This window comes from Styela clava, chromosome 14 (assembly GCF_964204865.1).
Source record: "Styela clava chromosome 14, kaStyClav1.hap1.2, whole genome shotgun sequence".
Taxonomy (NCBI): domain Eukaryota; kingdom Metazoa; phylum Chordata; class Ascidiacea; order Stolidobranchia; family Styelidae; genus Styela; species Styela clava.
Window position 1 is genome coordinate 9,511,892 of NC_135263.1, and position 18,125 is coordinate 9,530,016.

At 39.2% G+C, this 18,125-nt stretch overlaps 2 protein-coding genes across 2 annotated transcripts; both read left to right on the forward strand.

Annotated features, from left to right (window-relative positions):
* The first annotated feature begins 3,682 nt into the window (after positions 1 to 3,682).
* LOC120340773 (glutathione gamma-glutamylcysteinyltransferase-like) lies at positions 3,683 to 4,405 on the forward strand. The gene has a single exon (XM_078120064.1). The coding sequence runs from the start codon at positions 3,683 to 3,685 to the stop codon at positions 4,403 to 4,405; it is 723 nt and encodes a 240-aa protein (XP_077976190.1).
* A 935-nt stretch (positions 4,406 to 5,340) lies between these two features.
* On the forward strand, positions 5,341 to 7,017 carry LOC120340772 (glutathione gamma-glutamylcysteinyltransferase-like). The gene is made up of 2 exons (XM_039409132.2): positions 5,341 to 6,317; positions 6,489 to 7,017. The coding sequence occupies exons 1-2, from the start codon at positions 5,348 to 5,350 to the stop codon at positions 6,770 to 6,772; spliced, it is 1,254 nt and encodes a 417-aa protein (XP_039265066.2). The 5' UTR covers positions 5,341 to 5,347; the 3' UTR covers positions 6,773 to 7,017.
* The last annotated feature ends 11,108 nt before the right edge of the window (positions 7,018 to 18,125 follow it).

Consider the following 18,125-nt stretch of genomic DNA (forward strand, 5'->3'; position numbering starts at 1 on the left):
GAATGACTTTTAACTCATAAAGCGAAAATTGCCCCAAATGTATTGTATCCACATGGATTTATTTGGTAACAAGTACCGCTTGTTTTATAGCAAGTAGTGTCAGTTGTAGCCTATGTCATATGTCGTTTACTTAAACGTCCCATCGTTGGTTGTAATTATAAGCTAAGTTTATTTTGATTTTTAAAATTTGAAAATGTATGGGAAACGGAGGAAAGTTTGCGACGAGGGCCGAACATTCCAAAGTGGAGAGGAAAAATATTTTTCTTTTTCGCGCGTTTCAAAACCAGTTTGCTTGATATTCTAGGTCGGCATCGCAGTTAAGGTATTTAATGTTAAAAGTGTCATTGCAAAAACGAAATTCGACCCCGATCTGCTCATCTGAGCGACAGTGTAAAACGTGAAGTGTGCACGTTCGAAAGCACAATATTGCCGTGAGCAGCACTATCTAAACGGTATTACACTAAGATTAAATTTCGTACCCGCTTGTCAGATCGTCAATTGATTTTAACGCTTTGGCCATGACACAGAAATAAATTTATCCTTCACACTGTTAATAACTAAATAAAAATATGTATTGTTCGATAAAATATATAAAAAGGTACACGTACAATATATAAACATACACGTCTCATTGTGGCAGCCTTTTAATAACACAGCAATAGGTGCGAGTGCGCCATAATTTGAAGTTAAATGTGGCGATTGTTTATAGCCGGAAATTTATGCGGCCCGTACGCTACCGGAAAAGTGGATATTCGGCCCGCAAGTACATAAAGTTTGCTTTAGTTTAGTGCTTTAAACTGCTTTAGTTTAGATAGGGCATGGGTCGGCAACCTTTTGTCGCTACATGAGCAAAACGCGATCAGAATATCACGGCCAACAACGTTATTTCACCAAAATTTCGAATGGCTTATATTGAACTTTTTCCGTTTTATGGCATAACGTCAAGGACCCTAATACCGCCACCCCCGCAAACTCTGCCTGCCCACTTTCAACGCACGGTATCTGAAAAACATGAGGACGCACACAGTTTCAATCAACACAAGCATGTTCGTGACATCTAGTGGATTATTTTTGATTTTTATTATAAAGTTTATTACTATCGTGTATTTTGTTTTTTAAGTTTGGCCCAAGCCTCATTTAATTGGGCTTGTGTTTTTGTGTGCGTGCTGGTGGGCAGGCACATGAGATACTTCATGTTTTAAACTTTTTTGTAGGTTTTGCTTGCCCTCCAGAATTCTCCATTTTAAATTTAGGTTTGTTATGGAGTTTTCGAAATAAACTATCTATCTATCTATCTATTTTATTTCTCACCGAAGGCCATTGCCAGATTGAAATGGCCCTGACCCAAAAATTGGGGCGGTATTGGGATGTGTTTTTTACGCTCGGCCAACTTTGGCAGTTTGGCGGGAAACGGTCGTCTGCCAAAGGGTTATAGCCTGGCAGGGACGTTTGTTTTTTGTTGTCGTTCTTGAAGAAGGAACTTCCACTACGTTAAACCAAAATATAAGCTGAAAATATGAAATATTGTGATTTTCATTTTGTAATATTTGTTAATTGAGTTATTTTGCGTAAATTTTTATATGAGCATTCATTTCCCACCAGCAATCCCCGAAGTGGGGAATTCCCCACCGGTTGGGAACCGCTGTGCTAGTTTCTAATTAATAACAGCTGCGATTTTGATAGACATTGATGTAAATTTGATAACCGGTCATAGTATTTTCTAAGTGATCATGGTGTAATTGAAATGAGGTCGTTACCCAGAAATTGTAGTTTGTCACACTGTTATATCTGTCATTCAGATGCTGATGAACATTTTCTATGTGTCGCAATTAATTAAAGCAAAGAATAGACCGAAACTGATATAGCTGAGTCTGCAACAATATGGTCGACTGTTAGTTGTGATTATTAGCCTACTAGCAAAAAATAATGTGACCCAGTGTAAAACCAAATTATTTTTATAGCTATTAGAATTGATAAGATTGCACATAAATATGTCGGTAAATGAAATTTCATAAGGTGATCATCAGAAATGTATAAAAAAAAGAGTTGTTCATAACATGAGTTCTGATTTTATGAATTTTTCGTGTCGTGTTGATATATTTGATTTCTGCAAAAATATCCATAGAGGAATTTTAGAAAATGTTTCATTTACTGATTCAAGATAACATGGAACATTGTATCTCTAAAATCTGAACCGAAAACAAAATCTATTGCAGGAAATGAGACTTGGGATTTATGATTATATTTATTACTACTTTATAAGTTGTGTACATGCATAATGATGGCCATAAGTCAGTAAGTAGACAGGAGTATCAAAGTGCTTTACAATTAGATGCTTTGCTATTGTACAGCTATTGTCACAAAATGTAGAAAAGGGTATAAGAATGAATATTGTGAATGTTTTTATTATGAATGCTTTTGCTCAAAGAAATAATAGATGATGTTTTATAATTTATTGATAATGATAACATTGTAATGTATTCATTTACTAATTGTTGTTTTTGATTCTTACTCTAAACCTTTGTAAATTTATGATCTTTATATAATAACTTAAACACACACCTTATAATATTATCAGGATGGATAATGCAGTAATGTGCATCTTACTGGATTAACGTTTCATTGGAATGGATAATATTGATGCTAAATTCATGAAATATACGATCATGGGAATTACTATGTTCAGATGTTGGAGGTTGGAACTAATGTAACATGATGAATTTTCTTATATAGTGATTTAATACCTATGGTACCGTTTGACAAAGGATACAAGATGTCGGTGTGAAAAAGGGATCTGAGCAGCTGCACAAAATTACATTCAATTATTAACATAAACTCATTACTGATCGATGTTGAACAACAGAGCAAGAAATAGACAAACCGACTGCAGTGAATAAACTCTCATAGCAATCCCCATGATTTGAGCGCTCTACTACCAGACCAGGAATAGATGCAACGCTTATATCAAGACTTGGTGATTTCCGGTAGATTTTATGAAATTCATGTGCAAAAATACAGTATCGCCAGCATATGCATTTTAAACAAGCCTAGTGATGACGATTCAGCTATTTATTGGATATTTCGTCTGTTACTCAAGCATTATCATGCATTCTACTTTTTATTTATTTTGAGAAATAGTCAAAATCATATCAGCAAAGTTGTCAAAATAATCACATTGTTAGGGTGACAGGTACGGTACATTGTTTAAAACAAAGCAATTTAAAATATAAAAAGTTTATCAGGTTGGTTAAGTTTTATTGTGAAAAGCGCAAGATTGTTATTCCTCCTGCAAATAATAGCCAGTGTGACACATTTGCAGAACAGCAATTACAAAATAGTGTTTATTTTCATTATGACTGGTATATTATGGTTTTAAAAGTTTTACAAATAGTGACTAATTGGGTAGATGACAGCTGTTCAATGGTACAGTAGCAATTATCATAATTATTGATAAATGATCATGCTTTATGTGAATAATAAATGTGTGTTACTCATTCTTCAATAAATCAAGAAATTAAAAACTAATAATATCAGCACCCTGGTTTAGTTATAAAGGTTAGAGTGATGGAATATCATCCGAGTCTTGAATGCAGTTAGACTGTTGTTTGTGAGCTGGAAGAGTTTTGGTATGAAAAAAATAATAAGCAGTATTGGATTATAATTAGAACAAAGTACAGGAGATATGGCTAGTAGGCTGAAAACATGTTACAGGAATGTTCTACCACCATCTTGCATTCCATTTACATCTGACAAAGGTAAAAAATATTTTAAGGAAGCTTTGCCAACGGGTCACATGAACTGCTACTTTGTGATCGGTTCTCAGTATAAAACACAAGAAGAACCTGGTGGTTATAGCGGTTTATCATCTCTTGTAATGGTTCTTAATGCATTTCATATTGACCCTGGAATTGTTTGGAAATGGCCATTTCGTTGGTACCATGAGGATATGTTGCATTGCTGTACTCCTCTTGAGGAAATAAGGAAAAATGGCATTTCTATTGAGAACCTGCTGCGTTTGGCAAGATGTAATAACCTTGAAGGCCATGTTAAACGGTTTTCCGTTGAATCCAACATTGATGAATTTAGAGATGTAATCAAAAATGTAACACTGAAAGAAGATGTAGCTATGATTTTATCATACAATCGTTCTACTCTTGGGCAGATAGGATCTGGCCATTTGTCACCAATTGGAGGCTACAATCCTATCGAAGACAAGGTTCTTATCTTGGATGTTGAAAGGTTTAAATATCCACCACATTGGGTTTGTTTGCATGATTTATGGAATGCCATTAAGAGCATAGATGAATCGACAGGACTTCCTCATGGATATGTGAAACTGTGGAGGGCTGATACCATCATAGGGGAGAAATTATCCTGCAATTGTTTGGAAAGAAAGAAATTTTAAACTGGATCTAGTAGATCTTAAACTATGAACATATTAGGTTTTTTGAAAATGAATTGAATAATTAGATTAGAGAGTCTAATTATTCAAACCTTTATTAAATGTTAGAAATTTCATTGAAAGTCTGGTTACCTTGCCTTGTTCATGTGTAACCTACAACCTCACTTTTGCATTTTATTATATTTATCAATTTTTATAAGAATCTATTAATATGCGGGTTCGTACATAATTAGGTCATGATAAGTTATGGAACATAATATATTTCATCTTGTATGCTATTGTATATGACTGGGTGATTTGTAGTTTTTCAAATCTTGCCTTTCTGTTCTCAATGTTTTTATTATTATTTCCACCTCTGGTAAATATTTACAAGTTTCTGACACCAAACTGTTAATTGCAGTTCTTACTACCTCAATCGAAAAATTTTAAAAAGCTAAATAATACAACAGCAATAAGAATTATTGATATTGGAAATGTGACTTGAAAATATCAGCAAGTGTTTCATGTGAATTTCCCAAGGATATTCTAAGTTATTTTTATACACTTCTGTAATGCCCAATTTAACTCTTAACTCAATCATAACTGTTATTTCCTATTCATGTCAACTAATCCGAACATTGTTCATGAATTAGATTCTAGCACGAAAATTCTACTTCCCTATTTATAATACACCAGGTGTTGACCTCTGTATTATTTGTATATATGTTTTCTGTTATAAGAGTTTGTAGTGGAGTGTGTAATGATTGACGAGTCGACATATGCCATTCTTGCATCATTTTTTATAATAACTGTTATTAAATTATTCAAAGTTATCGATTTCATTTATTCTATTTTTTAGGAAAATTTGAATTTGTTTCTAACTATAGTTGATACATATTCATGTAACTATGCTGAATAAAATAACATTTGCATGTGGCCAAGGTTGAACAGCCTGTGGTTTGAACTATGATGGCTGCTACTGCGAAGAAAACATTTTACAGGCGAGTTTTGCCTGACATCTGTACCGCATTTGCATCTGAAAGAGGCAAGCAATTGTTCAAAACTGCTCTTGCCACTGAGCACATGAACTGTTACTTTCCACTTGCTAGTCAGTTCAGAACACAAGAAGAACCAGCATACTGTGGTCTCTCATCTCTTGTCATGGTTCTTAATTCTCTTGCAGTCGATCCAGGTGTGGTTTGGAAAGGGGTTTTCCGTTGGTATCATGAAGACATGCTTGATTGTTGTTCTCCCCTAGAAGAAATTAGGAAAATAGGTGTTCCTATGGACAACCTGATGTGTTTGGCACTGTGTAATCAACTTGACGGGGAACTAAAACGGGTGTCTGACACTATGAATATTTCAGAATTCAGAGAGGATGTGAAAAATGCCACAAAAAGCACCAAAATAGCTATCATAGTATCATATGGAAGAGGGGTTTTAGGTCAAACTGGCACAGGACATTTCTCTCCTATTGGTGGATACAATTCACAGGAAGATATGGTACTTGTTATGGATGTGGCAAGATTCAAGTATCCTCCATATTGGGTTCCTTTGACAAAATTATGGGAAGCTATGCTGACTAGAGATGTAGAGACAGGACTTTATCGTGGATACATGGTTCTATGGAGGGCTGATGAAGGAGATATATCCAGCCAACCACTGTTAATTTTCAAAATTGCCCAAGGCCTGAATGCCTTTAAACCGATACTTAGAGGCTCTGGCAGTTTCTTTTTAAAAATCAAGTCATTTCTCATGGAGAGAGTAAAAGAACAAAATGACAAAGATATTCTGCGAATGATTATCACAACTTTGCTTGATCAGTCATACAAGCATACAGAGAGTAATGATGCAAGAGATTCTCCGAACCTTTTGTCAGTGCGAGCCACTGATGACGAAATAAAAAACTCATTTCCCAATCATGCTAAGGCAATAGGTAAGTTGATCGGGGCAATTAATGAAACACCTTTATATAAAAAAATTGTGCAGCTTTTCCCAAAAGGAATTTGTTGCAGGCAAGCGTTATTCATAACCGAAAATGGAGAAGATATGGATGACTATTGCCAAAATAATGATTGTGTTATATGCTTGCCTCATTTTTTGACAGTATTTCTGTTATCTTTTCCGACGGACGATGTAACACGTTACGAGGGTTGTAGCAAGAATTCAACAAAGAATACGAATGTTGTGGAAGGAACCTATCATGCCTTTTTGAAAAAAATGATCAATTCACAACTGGTGGATGGTGGCTGTGGTTTGTGTGGAAATGTGACAAAAGAACAGGAAGAAGGTCATGTATTATTAGTCAACGAAATTACCCAACTGAGAAGACAGTTTGCTGCTCTGATTAATTTGGAGTTGCAATCAAATAAGTCCAGCCATGGATCATAGTGCTGTTTCCTGCAGGAGTTTTTTAGGATAAATGGTGCAGTTTGCCTTCAAGGCATTTTTTTACATAAATAATCAAACACTTTTGATTCATGTCTTTATAAATAGATTTAGAATATGCAAAAAAGCACATCTTTGCTGTGCTATTTTCTTATTTTTATCTTTTGACTGTAAGCCTTGGGCGTTTTAATTAACACATCAATTTTTTTAACAATCATCCATACATATAATATAAAGTTCTATGAAAATGGCATTGTGATCAATTGCCGGACGTGCAATACTCCCGTAACACTTTCAGGTCAGCGCATTCCATCATGATGCGCCATACCACTCAACTTACAACTTTTTATTGAGGGAAGTGTTACCGGTATTTAAACATCCAATTTAATTCAACAGGCGCCTTCGTGATACTTATGGCGACCAGAATAAGCCGATATATTCAGCTTTTTAGACTGATCTAGAACAATTCGAACAGCAAAATAGTATACGGTGGGATGATCATGTTCGTGACATATGCGTATATATATTCAAAACGTTACTATTGGATTTTCCGCTGACGCCATGATGTCTCAAAATCCGTACGTCACTCTGCGAAGGATAGATAAACATTTACCTATTTCACAATGAATAAATATAATCTTCAAGACGCTCCAATGATATGGCGAACTTGGCCTCTTGAACATCCGATAATCAACAATTTCATTTTGAGATACGCTCAGACGTCCACGGCGGAGGATACCATGGCCGAAACGTAATCGACGGGGCCTTATTACGACAGCAGTAAACCCAGCATTATCCTCGCCCGTGATATTACTCCGCAGGTAGAAAAACTCGCTCTAACGGAGTGTATCACATATAATAGTCCGACCAGAGCCATATATAGCCAGCTATTTTAAGCTTGACCTTGTTTTCAGACAAAGTTTTATTTCATTGGGGTTATAGCGAGTCATTTCCACACGGGTGTGGGTTTTGAGCAATTTTTTAATTAGTAAAATACCTAATAGCCTTTTTCTTCCTATTTCGTTCAAATTTTCTGGATATACTTGAACGGGAATAAATAATACTTGAATGAAAATATCAAAATCTAAATGGGCATGTCCTGGCGCTCCTCCGTATCTTGTGGTTAAAGAGTGTCAGGGGTGACTTTGAGCCAAATTGTTTGATATTCATAATGTCAGCGAGCGATTGTAAAATTATATTTAAAGCAAAATATAGAGGGTGGTAAGAGTCATAACAATAAATTTCCACAACACATAAATAAACTTATAGAACATGTATAAGCAAAAAAGGCATTAGAATCAGTATCGACAACATTTCAGAACTACTAGCTGCCATATCTTCAAAACTTGATAGGTCATTGCCAGCTGCATTATTCGGCAATACTGTAACCAGTGCAATAAACAAATGTGCAACTGACCTCCAAATCGCACTTGGTATTTTTTGAAAACTTTAACTAGCCATATGAGGGACTACTATGTAGCATGCTCATATGATGAAATGCTACGTTTCAGAAAGTATACGGACATGTCCAGTTCACCTGTTTCATTGCTGTCACCAGAATTCCAGAACAACGAAAAATTTCACAATCGAGAGCGGAGGATATCGATTCCATGTTTTTTCGCGATGTTCTCACAGATGAAAGCCCGGAAAATGGGGTATATATGACCAACTTATGACGAGAACAGGGTAACAACCTGCAACCTAGAACAAATATTGTATATTTACCTCTATTGGACAGAACCCCAACGGATCCGACTACGATTATGTTAGCAATGGTGAAGGCACAAAAAATCTTGGAAAATTGATCGAAAGTATGTTGTATTTACAGTAGAACAGCAGTTGTACCGAATAACATTACATGTAAAATGGGAAAACCAAAGACAATCCAACGATATGTATTTGAGACTTGATGGTATGCATCTGCTGATGAGTTTATGTGGTTGTATCTACAAAAAATGGCGCCCATGGCAAAGTCTAAAAATGCGCCCCCTTGATTGTTGTTTGGCAATTTATAATGACTATTATTGAATCGAGATACTTGTACGTTATTATTTGACTAAAAATACGAGTTTCAGTTATTTCTAATTTTGAATTATTTCATTGAAACGTTTTTAATATTGATACTTTTCGCCGTTTTTGCGCCCCTGTTCAAACGGCGCCCATGGCACGAGCCATGGCTGCCACACCCTAGATACGCCACTGTGTATTGGAACATTAATAGCCGAATCGTAGATGTACTTACCGAAGCTTTTGGAGGTGTTCTGAAAATGTTGAGTGGGAAAAAGTTCCCACAAAATGTCAGGGCTTTGAGAATGCTTATAGCAACTAACACCCAAATGTACCCCATTTCATGTTGAAATCATCAAAACAAAGTTGATTTTTCCCAAAATTCGAACAAAGACTTTCGTAGGAATCAAATTACACCAGTTTTAGGAACAGAACATGTTCCACCCAGTCATTATCAAATTAAAATTTATATTCTCAAGACCTTTGGCACTGATTGAAATAATTATATCTAAGTTCCCATCCGTACGATGTACATAATTACCCTTATTTAGATAATAGGAGTTTTGTTTATAACGTGAATCACGAGCTCACGTTTACAGCATTTAATTAGATTTATGATCGACGTATAAATACGACTCGATAGCTTTCAATGTTAAGCTAGTGTGGATGCAAACCATTGGAAACTAGTGTGGATAAATGTTTTTTCTGTGTGTTGTGGAAATTTACGAATAAAAACATATAGAGATTTTTAACGCATCTTCATTAACGTGGGCATTGAAGCTGAAGGGTGAACGGGCGACTGTCAGTTCTGAGACGATCTACGAAATAGCAATATACGGTGACAACACATTCATTTACCAATTATACATGCTATAAATGGAATTATATATGATGCTTGTCGAAGAATTACTACGACCTGTTCTCTCTAAGCATGCAGTTCATGACACGGCTGAATCTCCAAGAGATATTGCTTACATTATCCGCAGAAAGTAGAATTGCAAAGATGTGGATTAATTGTCTTGTGAAACCAATGTTCGCAATTCTTAAGTATATTCGGGCTGAGCGGGAAGCAGACTGGTATCTCCACCTGCACTGTGTGGGGGAAATGGAGCCTATTTTCTTTGCAGTCAGTCAGTGCAATCACGTGAACTATGCCAGATACGCACTGTAGGCTACTATCTAAGATCAATGCACGAATTGCCTAGTGAAGTTTTGTAATTTCTCAAGAGACAGCACACGATGGATTGATTGTCATTGTCACTGGGGAACTTTTCACCCATTCTTTCATCAATGTGGGCGACTCTGTTCAGATTGGAGGAGCACAGATGGTTGCATTCAAACGTATTTGGCCGGATGGATTCCACAACTCGATATCTGGTAAATAACCTTGACAACAACGCGGAGGCGCTTGGTAGAGGATTCGAAAGTCATTGACACTGAGACTCCTTATGCTTCAGCCTTCAATGTTTGACGAATTTCGACGTATGAGATTTGCAAAAACAAAGGGAATCTTAAAAATATGGGTTGTCCCTTGGTCCTCAGGCGCTATTGGAAATTACGGTATATATATTAAATTGTTCTGTAGACACATCCATTTGTATTTGGAAAAATCTGATGTTTATTTAATTTTTGATCGGTGAGTATGTGAAATGTTCATTGCATACCGTAGAGCAGGGCTACTCAACTGGCGGAGTATTTTTTTTATTTTAGATCATTAGCCCCACTTTACAAGTTTCATTTTATAAAATACGTTTTATTGTTTTGAATATATATATATGAAAAGAACTATAACATCATAATAAACAATCTTGATTAGCTGATAATCATTAGCCGGTCGAGGAAGTGCGCGTTTAAAGATGCTGAAATATAATTTCTGGAAACACCGGACCCGAATAATTTTCAAGTTTTGTATGCGGATCTTCAGTGAAATTAGTTGAGTAGCCTGATGTAAAGTACGAAGTTAAAGAACAGTATATAATTTGGTGGTAAAATATGTGATAGGAGAGCATAGTCAGTAAGCAGCAATTAGATAGGATTGACAGTCCATTTGTTACACTTTTATTAGTAAACAATGACGGAACTCAATAATAACTGAAAGGAAATAAAGAACAAGAGTTAACATTAAATCACACACTGCACAGTCTACATAAATATTCACTCTCCCCCCAAGTCTTTTGTGCGCCGTTTCTTAGGAGTAGCGGGGTATGAAAGACTGAGTATATACAGTAAAATGTTCATATTTTTGAGGATAGTCTTTTTGCCATCTAGGAGCATTTCGAGCACGATTCGAACGTCGGGGCATCCATTCAGGTGACGTGTCAACATCTATGTCAGCGTCCGTAGGCCATGAAGGATATTCCACTCCTGCTTTTGTTGGCGGGCTGTTAGGATTTGTGACTTCAGCTTGTGTTTTGTGATCGTTGCCTTCGATCGGTTCGTCGTGTTCCCCCGATGGTGTGACGTCGTTTCCAAAAAGGCTCTTTCCTCGTGTATTGTCTTCGAGCAGGTGGGAGCTTATAGAGGATGTCGATGACGCATCGCGGTTGAGGTCCAATAACGGGTGTGTATTTACGCAGATTTCTGTTACGAAGTGTCACTCTTCCGGATCCGTCGACTTTTACGGCGTATCGATCAAATGGCCTAACTTTAATTATCAGTCCCGTTTTGTCCCATTTTTTCGGTTCTGGGCCGATCTGATTTTGAATCCTTACGTGATCTCCCTTTTTGTGTGTTCCGACCATCTTTCTGCCGATCTCATATGCCGGTTACGAAGAGCTTCCTCTTTGGCTGCCAAAGTTTCACGCCAAGTGTTGTGCGGTTTATATCTTCCAAGAAGAATAGGATGAAGTCTTTAATTGCGCGCCCGAACACGCACATTGCTGGTGACATTTTGGTGTCCGGGTCCGGTGCGTTTCGGTATTGCAGGATGGCCCGCTGAAAGGAGTCTGTGTCCAGTTCGCCGTTAGGCCCAGTGTTGTTGCAAATAAGTCGTTTGACAGTTTTTACTCCGTCTTCTGCACGGCAGTTACTGTGTGGGAATGCCACCGATGATAGGCTGTGATGTAAGCCCCATTCTTTCAAAAACTTCTGTGTTGCAACGGAGGTGAATTCAGGTCCTCCGTCAGAAGCCAGTTCATCTGCAATACCAAATGTCACGAATGTTCGTCGTAGGCTGCTGATAAGTTCTGTCGCACCACCCGCACCACCCTTTCGACTATTGGCCAATTGGAGTAGCGATCAACGATAACTAGGTAATTGACACCTTTGTAGTGGAAAAAATCGGCACAAATGCATTGAATCGGATAAGATGGTGTATATGGAGATGTAGGCGGAGCGCATGGCTGTGATGGAGCCATGCGATTGCATTCTCGGCACTTGTTGCGTGTTGTTAAGATCGCTGCTGTAATTCCTGGCCAGAACACGGATGCTTCTGCCCTTGAGGTCATTGATGAAACTCCTTGGTGTGCGGCGTGAAGGGCACGTAGAACGTCTCCGCGTAACGTGGGGGGGGGGGGGGGTTGGGTGACGATTCGGTCTTTGTAAATTATCACCCCGTCCACAGTGTAGAGGTCGTTCCTGAATCTGTAATACTCTCGTAGCGGTGTTGGAAGTTCAGTTCGCTTATCTGGCATTCCCGACTCAATTATTTCGACTAATTTTTTGTTCATGTGATCGTCGCTAGCAGTGGCCAACTTTACCTTTTCCCATGTGACAGTTTGCAGAGCAGCAATTGATGAAGCTGCTGCCTCCATGATTGAGGTCTCAAAAGTGCTCTTGTGATTCACGGTAGTGCGAACTTTCTCCATTAAGGTTGATGAAAAAATCGTAGAAAGCTGAGAGGTTTCGTTCACAATCGATGCAATGTCGTCTGTAAGATGCATCATCTCAGGTTGCCCTGTGGGATGTCGAGAACAGCCGTCAGCAGCTCGGTGTTTTACGCCTGGAATGTGGATCATGCGGAACTTGTATCTTAGGGTCTTTTCCTTGAGATTACGGAGGCGTGTATTTGATATTTTGTCGAGTGACCTGTCGCCAAAAATTTTTAACAGCGGTTTGTGGTCTACGGCAATCACAAGGTCATCGCAGCCCAATACGAAGTAAATATGTTTGTCCAAGGCATCGACTACTGCAAGAGCATCTCCCTCAATTGGGGCGTAGCGTGATTCTGCACTATGAGTGAATCGACTGCCGACTAAAGTTGTTTTCCATCCACTGGGACAGCAAAACGGCTTTGAGTTTATAAGGGAAGAGCAATGCTTCTGAAAAAGCCAATACCCGATGTCGTTCTTCGACCAGTCGGTGGCGAGGCATGTTGGCTTCGTTTTGCCGAAAATCTTTACCCCTTCTTCGATCTCTTTTGCTATGGTAGTTTTTGACTCCTCAAATATACTGTTCAGGTCGTTGTCCCAAACGAATTATGATCCGGGTTTCAGCAGTTCGCGGAATGGCAGCATGCGTTTCGTCATGCTGAATGCGTAAGACACTTGGTTAATTAATGATGGCGTTTAGGAATTCCGAGCAGGGCAATTTCGAGCATTTTCCATTGTTATTTCAAACCCAGCAAATTCTACGGTATCTTCGGCAAACACGAACTTTTCCGGATTAAGTGTGATGCCATGTCTCCCACAAATATCCAGCCATTTGGCGGCTTGAAAGAAGCTTTCTTCTATGCTGTCGGACCAAAGTAGGGTGTCGTCAATGCATTTTGTTTTATTTGGAACGTCAGCCACAATTTCATCGAATCTACGCGAGTATCCGTCTCCTGAAGCAATGTAGCCTTGTGGTGCAGTGCGGTACCGGTAGCGGCCCCAGGTTGTGATGAAGGTAGTCAAGTGCCGGTCTTCCTCTCGTATATGTACACTCTAATACCCGTTCCACGCATCAAACATGGTCTTCTTTTTGCCGCTTGGGACTGAGCGTGCTTGATGGAATGGGGACTGCGTGTGGTGGGTCTCCCTGGTGACGTAGGCGTTCAAGGGTTGCAGATCCACTGTGCGACGTGGTTTCCCATTCTTTTTTGCACAGACTACCATTCGGTGACACCAAGTGACTGGATCGCCAATAGGAACTGTTTCTATCACGCCAAGTCTGACATCCTGGTCGAGTCCAGCCTTCACTTCGTCCTGCCAGTGCAATGGGACCGGTACAGGGGTGTGATGAGCAACTGGGTCGGCGTCTGATTTGATCATCAGTTTCATTGGCGGCCCTTCCATCATGGGCAAAGGCTGGTGTTCACACGTATTAAACGTGCTGGCTCGGTAGTGTTCAATGAAAAAGTTCTTAAGCTGTGCGAGGTTGTTTGTTGTGGCTAGAAATGGGAGTTTGGTGGGCAACGTAGGAGGTAGTTGGCGGCGAGGACAATCACATTGCTTTTGTGTCTGGGCGCTTGTGTGTTTTGCTTCCCTGTTGCTATTTGCGACGGATTTGTCCAGTGAAGCCGCGCCAGACGCACAATAGATGCTTTGTTTTATGTCGCCTATTTTGGGAAAGTTGTTAGAGATCATTCCCAAGGCGGTGCAAGCTTCCCTGCTGATGAACATTTTATCGGTGCTGTCAGTAACGTATGTTATATGCCTAGTTTCAACCGCATCGCCCCTTTCATCATTTCCAGATATTCGCAGGATCGCGGCGCCAATTATGTTGATACGTTTGTTGTTCGCTGCATGCATCTTCATAATGACTGGTATGAGATCCTTGTCCTTCAGTCCACTGCGGCGGATAATCTTGATGCTCGCAAGGCAACTTTGACATCCCGTGTCGGCCATTGCCGTGACTCTGGCGACACTGCTGTTGGCCTTTAGGCAGAATCCGAGCGCTTCGTAGTCCTCTTTGACAGCTCTTATGGCAAGGCCTATGAATGGTTGAGGTTTCGAAGGCCTCTTGGTCCATATGTCATAGACATTGTCGTATAGATGGTGATCCAGTGATATGCTTTGGCTTGGCAATCGTTTGGAATTATTAGATCGGATTGTGCCAACGTTCGCGCTTACTGAACACATCGCATCAAAAACGGCTCCTTCGCATTCAGCATCTTTGTTTGGTTTGCTAGTTCCCGTTCTTCTGGAACTATTTTTCTTCCTGCACATGTGATCATGATGGTGTTTGAGACCGCAGTGTCCACAAGTGTGGTCATATGCCGTACATTCCGCTTGCCTGATTTTTGGGACTGCCCTAGCGCCATGGCCGGGTTCGCCGCAGTATGAGCATTTATTTTGAACATTCCTTTTATCTCGTCTGTAGGAACTGCTACGCGCAGCTTCCGCACCCATCGAGTCGAACAGGCGTGTAGCTGATCGTTTTCCAGATTCCTTAGTTTCCACGAATAGGAAGACTTCTTCGAGTGTCATGTCCTGATTTCTGTCGCCCAAAAGATCGAGTTGTATTTCCTGATCAGCTATGCCTCGCGTGAGCACGTCCCGTAAGATAGCATCTGTATAATTGACAGTTGCTTCGCAAGAAGGGCATTTAATCTGGAATTTGCATATTCCGGCTTGTCCACGTAGGCGGGCGCCAAAAGATCGGACAGTTTCATCTCTGTCCTGTCGCATGTTATGCAATGCCACTCTTGCAACCATTGTGTTTTCTTCGCGGACTGCCAGTAGTTTTATGGCAGCTACAACGTCATTTTCTGGTTTACCTGCCAGACTGCCACCCGCTGCCTGCGTGATGTCTTTTCGAAGGGCTTCGTCGCAGCATTCCAGTAGCTGCATTACTCTATCGCTACCCTCTATTTTCGTTGCGTCAACATATTCCTTCCATCTCGTTTCAAAGTATGCCCATTCCTCTGATGATCCAGCCATGGTGATTGTTGGCCTACGCACTTTTTCCACTTTTGCAACCGGCGATGAGTTGTGTGTGATGGAATGTGCTGTTACCTGTTATCAAGGCAGCCACGATGGCATCGCTTTGGTCTGGTGTTTGGTATGTACGGACGACGGGCATGATGATTGCAAGCACTGGTGCTAGTAAATAGTCACGTTAGCCAAATGTTGATAACGATAACTAGATATTAAGCTAGAGTTCCGTCATAGATAGGATTGACAGTCCATTTGTTACACTTTTATTAGTAAACAATGACGGAACTCAATAATAACTGAAATGAAATAAGAACAAGAGTTAACATTAAATCACACACTGCACAGTCTACATAAATATTCACTAGCAATAACTGAATTTTTTTCTCTGGCGTGTAGATTTCAGTGTACAATTTTCAAATTTAGATCAGTATTAGATTTTTGCTGATTTTAAACTTGGATTGGTCAATTTATAGCAGATGTCACCAAACAACGGCCCGCGGGCCAGATCCGTTCCATGGTTTCCTTTCATCTGGTCTGCAATAACACGAAAAAATGGCGAAATATTTTTCCAGGGGATGTTTCCCAGAGCGACTTCCTTGTTTATTTTGTAACACTGGCCAATCAGCAAGATGCAAAAGTTGCCATCTTAGGGGTTGTAGTTTAATTGCAGTAATCACAAATTAGCCTAGAAATATTTGTTATAAAATAGGCTGAAATTCTCTACCGGTACGCAACGATCACGCAACGTTTTCTGCGAAAGATACACTCGTGGCGCGTGTTTTCGGCAAGACTGTTGCTGTGTACTACGTTTCAGGTTGTCCAAAACTCTAGAAATATTGTATCTATTTGTTTTGCTTTGATGTTCTTGATCTATATTCTGCGTTATAAAATTTAATATTCAAGACTTCAGAAATGTCGAATTTATATTGGTGAATAAATTGAATGGATTTTCCAACTTTTGTGAATTTATTATATTGCATTGACAAAAATATTTGTCCGGCCCGTTTCCAACACAGTTTGAGTCATACCGGTCCCTGATTTATAGGATCGTAGCATTTTATTTCGTGACAATCCTTGGAAGAATAGTATCTGCACATGTACATACACTAAAGTAAACTTTTTTGCAAATATTTTTGATGGTAGTACTAAAGAAATGACACGACGAAGTCGGCGCGAGTCTTCTAGCACCAAACATACACTGGTATACACTAGCCCTCTACCTTGGCAAAACGTAATACTGGGCGGAACTTAAAATAAGATCCAATTGATTCGAAAATTCAAAAGCAGTTCGTCACTACCTTGGCAAAACGTAATACTGGGCGGAACTTAAAATAAGATCCAATTGATTCGAAAATTCAAAAGCAGTTCGTCACACCGTCAAGGTCGCAAACTTTTTGTCACTGGCAGATCTTCGATACCAACAGAAATCAGATGCGAAATGATAAAAAACGAGACCAAATATATGTGGAAACCCCACGCGAGGAAGCGGACTGGTTAAAGGCCAAATTATGATTAAATTACATATTTTTTAAAAATAGTTTTCATACCTATGACCATATAGGATGATACTTAAGAAAGAAATACAAGCGAAATTTATTTCGAGCGTGCCAATACGTTTGAATCGCCTGGTCACTTAGAGTTAGACCAATCATTCCATTAAATGCTAGGGCACTATTGAAAACTCGGCTATGAAGATTGCTGTGGCTCCCCTCTTACTTGATGTCCTAAGCACGGGGTTCTTAATAATGGTGGAGGAATAAATGTAGTTAGTGTCGCCTTAGAAACCCAAATTAATACAATATCTCCATACAATATTCCTTTACCTCAGCATTAGAGCGATTTAATTATACCGTTAAACTATTTTCTGTATTGGATTATGTTCATAATAGTGTTGACTTTGTATTTTTGATGGTAATTATAAAAATATTGTAATATTTGTGATAATAAATTTCTCTTTCTATACTTACCTAAAATGGGATAAGATTTTCATATTCCTCTCGGGGGAACGAACGTCGTGGTTCAATCACGTGACGGCCTATTTTCCGGTTACCATTCGACGTGGGAATGGGATTAGTTTCAGACGCATGGACTTGATGGGGGAAAGAGTCGTTGCCGACCAGTAGTTTTCCAAACTAATCAACGACGGAGGGGGTCCAAACTTGCACATAATTATTCCCCACCTGATTCTTACCCGCGCAGGGTAATAAGCGGAGCGTTTGCACCAGTACCGTACTCCGTAGTATGATCTGGACTCCAGTTTGGCCAGATATATAACAAGTGAATGAAAACTATTCATGCATCCAATCTGTGACAATTTTGGTTGGACAGTTTGAAATTAAGACTGACATGCGTCTGCTTACCCATAAAAGGTATATATGTTAAAATGTAGACCACAAAACGCAACCATTCGCTTACACACCCAGTTAGAAAATACAGGAACATATTAGAAAATGATCCAAGACCATGAACCAATTTGTCATGACACAATGGGACTTTTTTGAAGGTGGAATTTCAGCTTTCAATACCTCCCTGAACAATTCCAAAATTTTTCA

Excerpts from the sequence above, each read along its gene's own strand:
- LOC120340773 (XM_078120064.1), top strand. The coding sequence starts at position 3,683 with ATGGCTAGTAGGCTGAAAACATGTTACAGGAATGTTCTACCACCATCT.
- LOC120340772 (XM_039409132.2), top strand. The coding sequence starts at position 5,348 with ATGATGGCTGCTACTGCGAAGAAAACATTTTACAGGCGAGTTTTGCCT. Across the intron at positions 6,318-6,488 it reads CAATCATGCTAAGGCAATAG|TATTTCTGTTATCTTTTCCG; the intron begins GTAAGTTGATCG and ends ATTTTTTGACAG.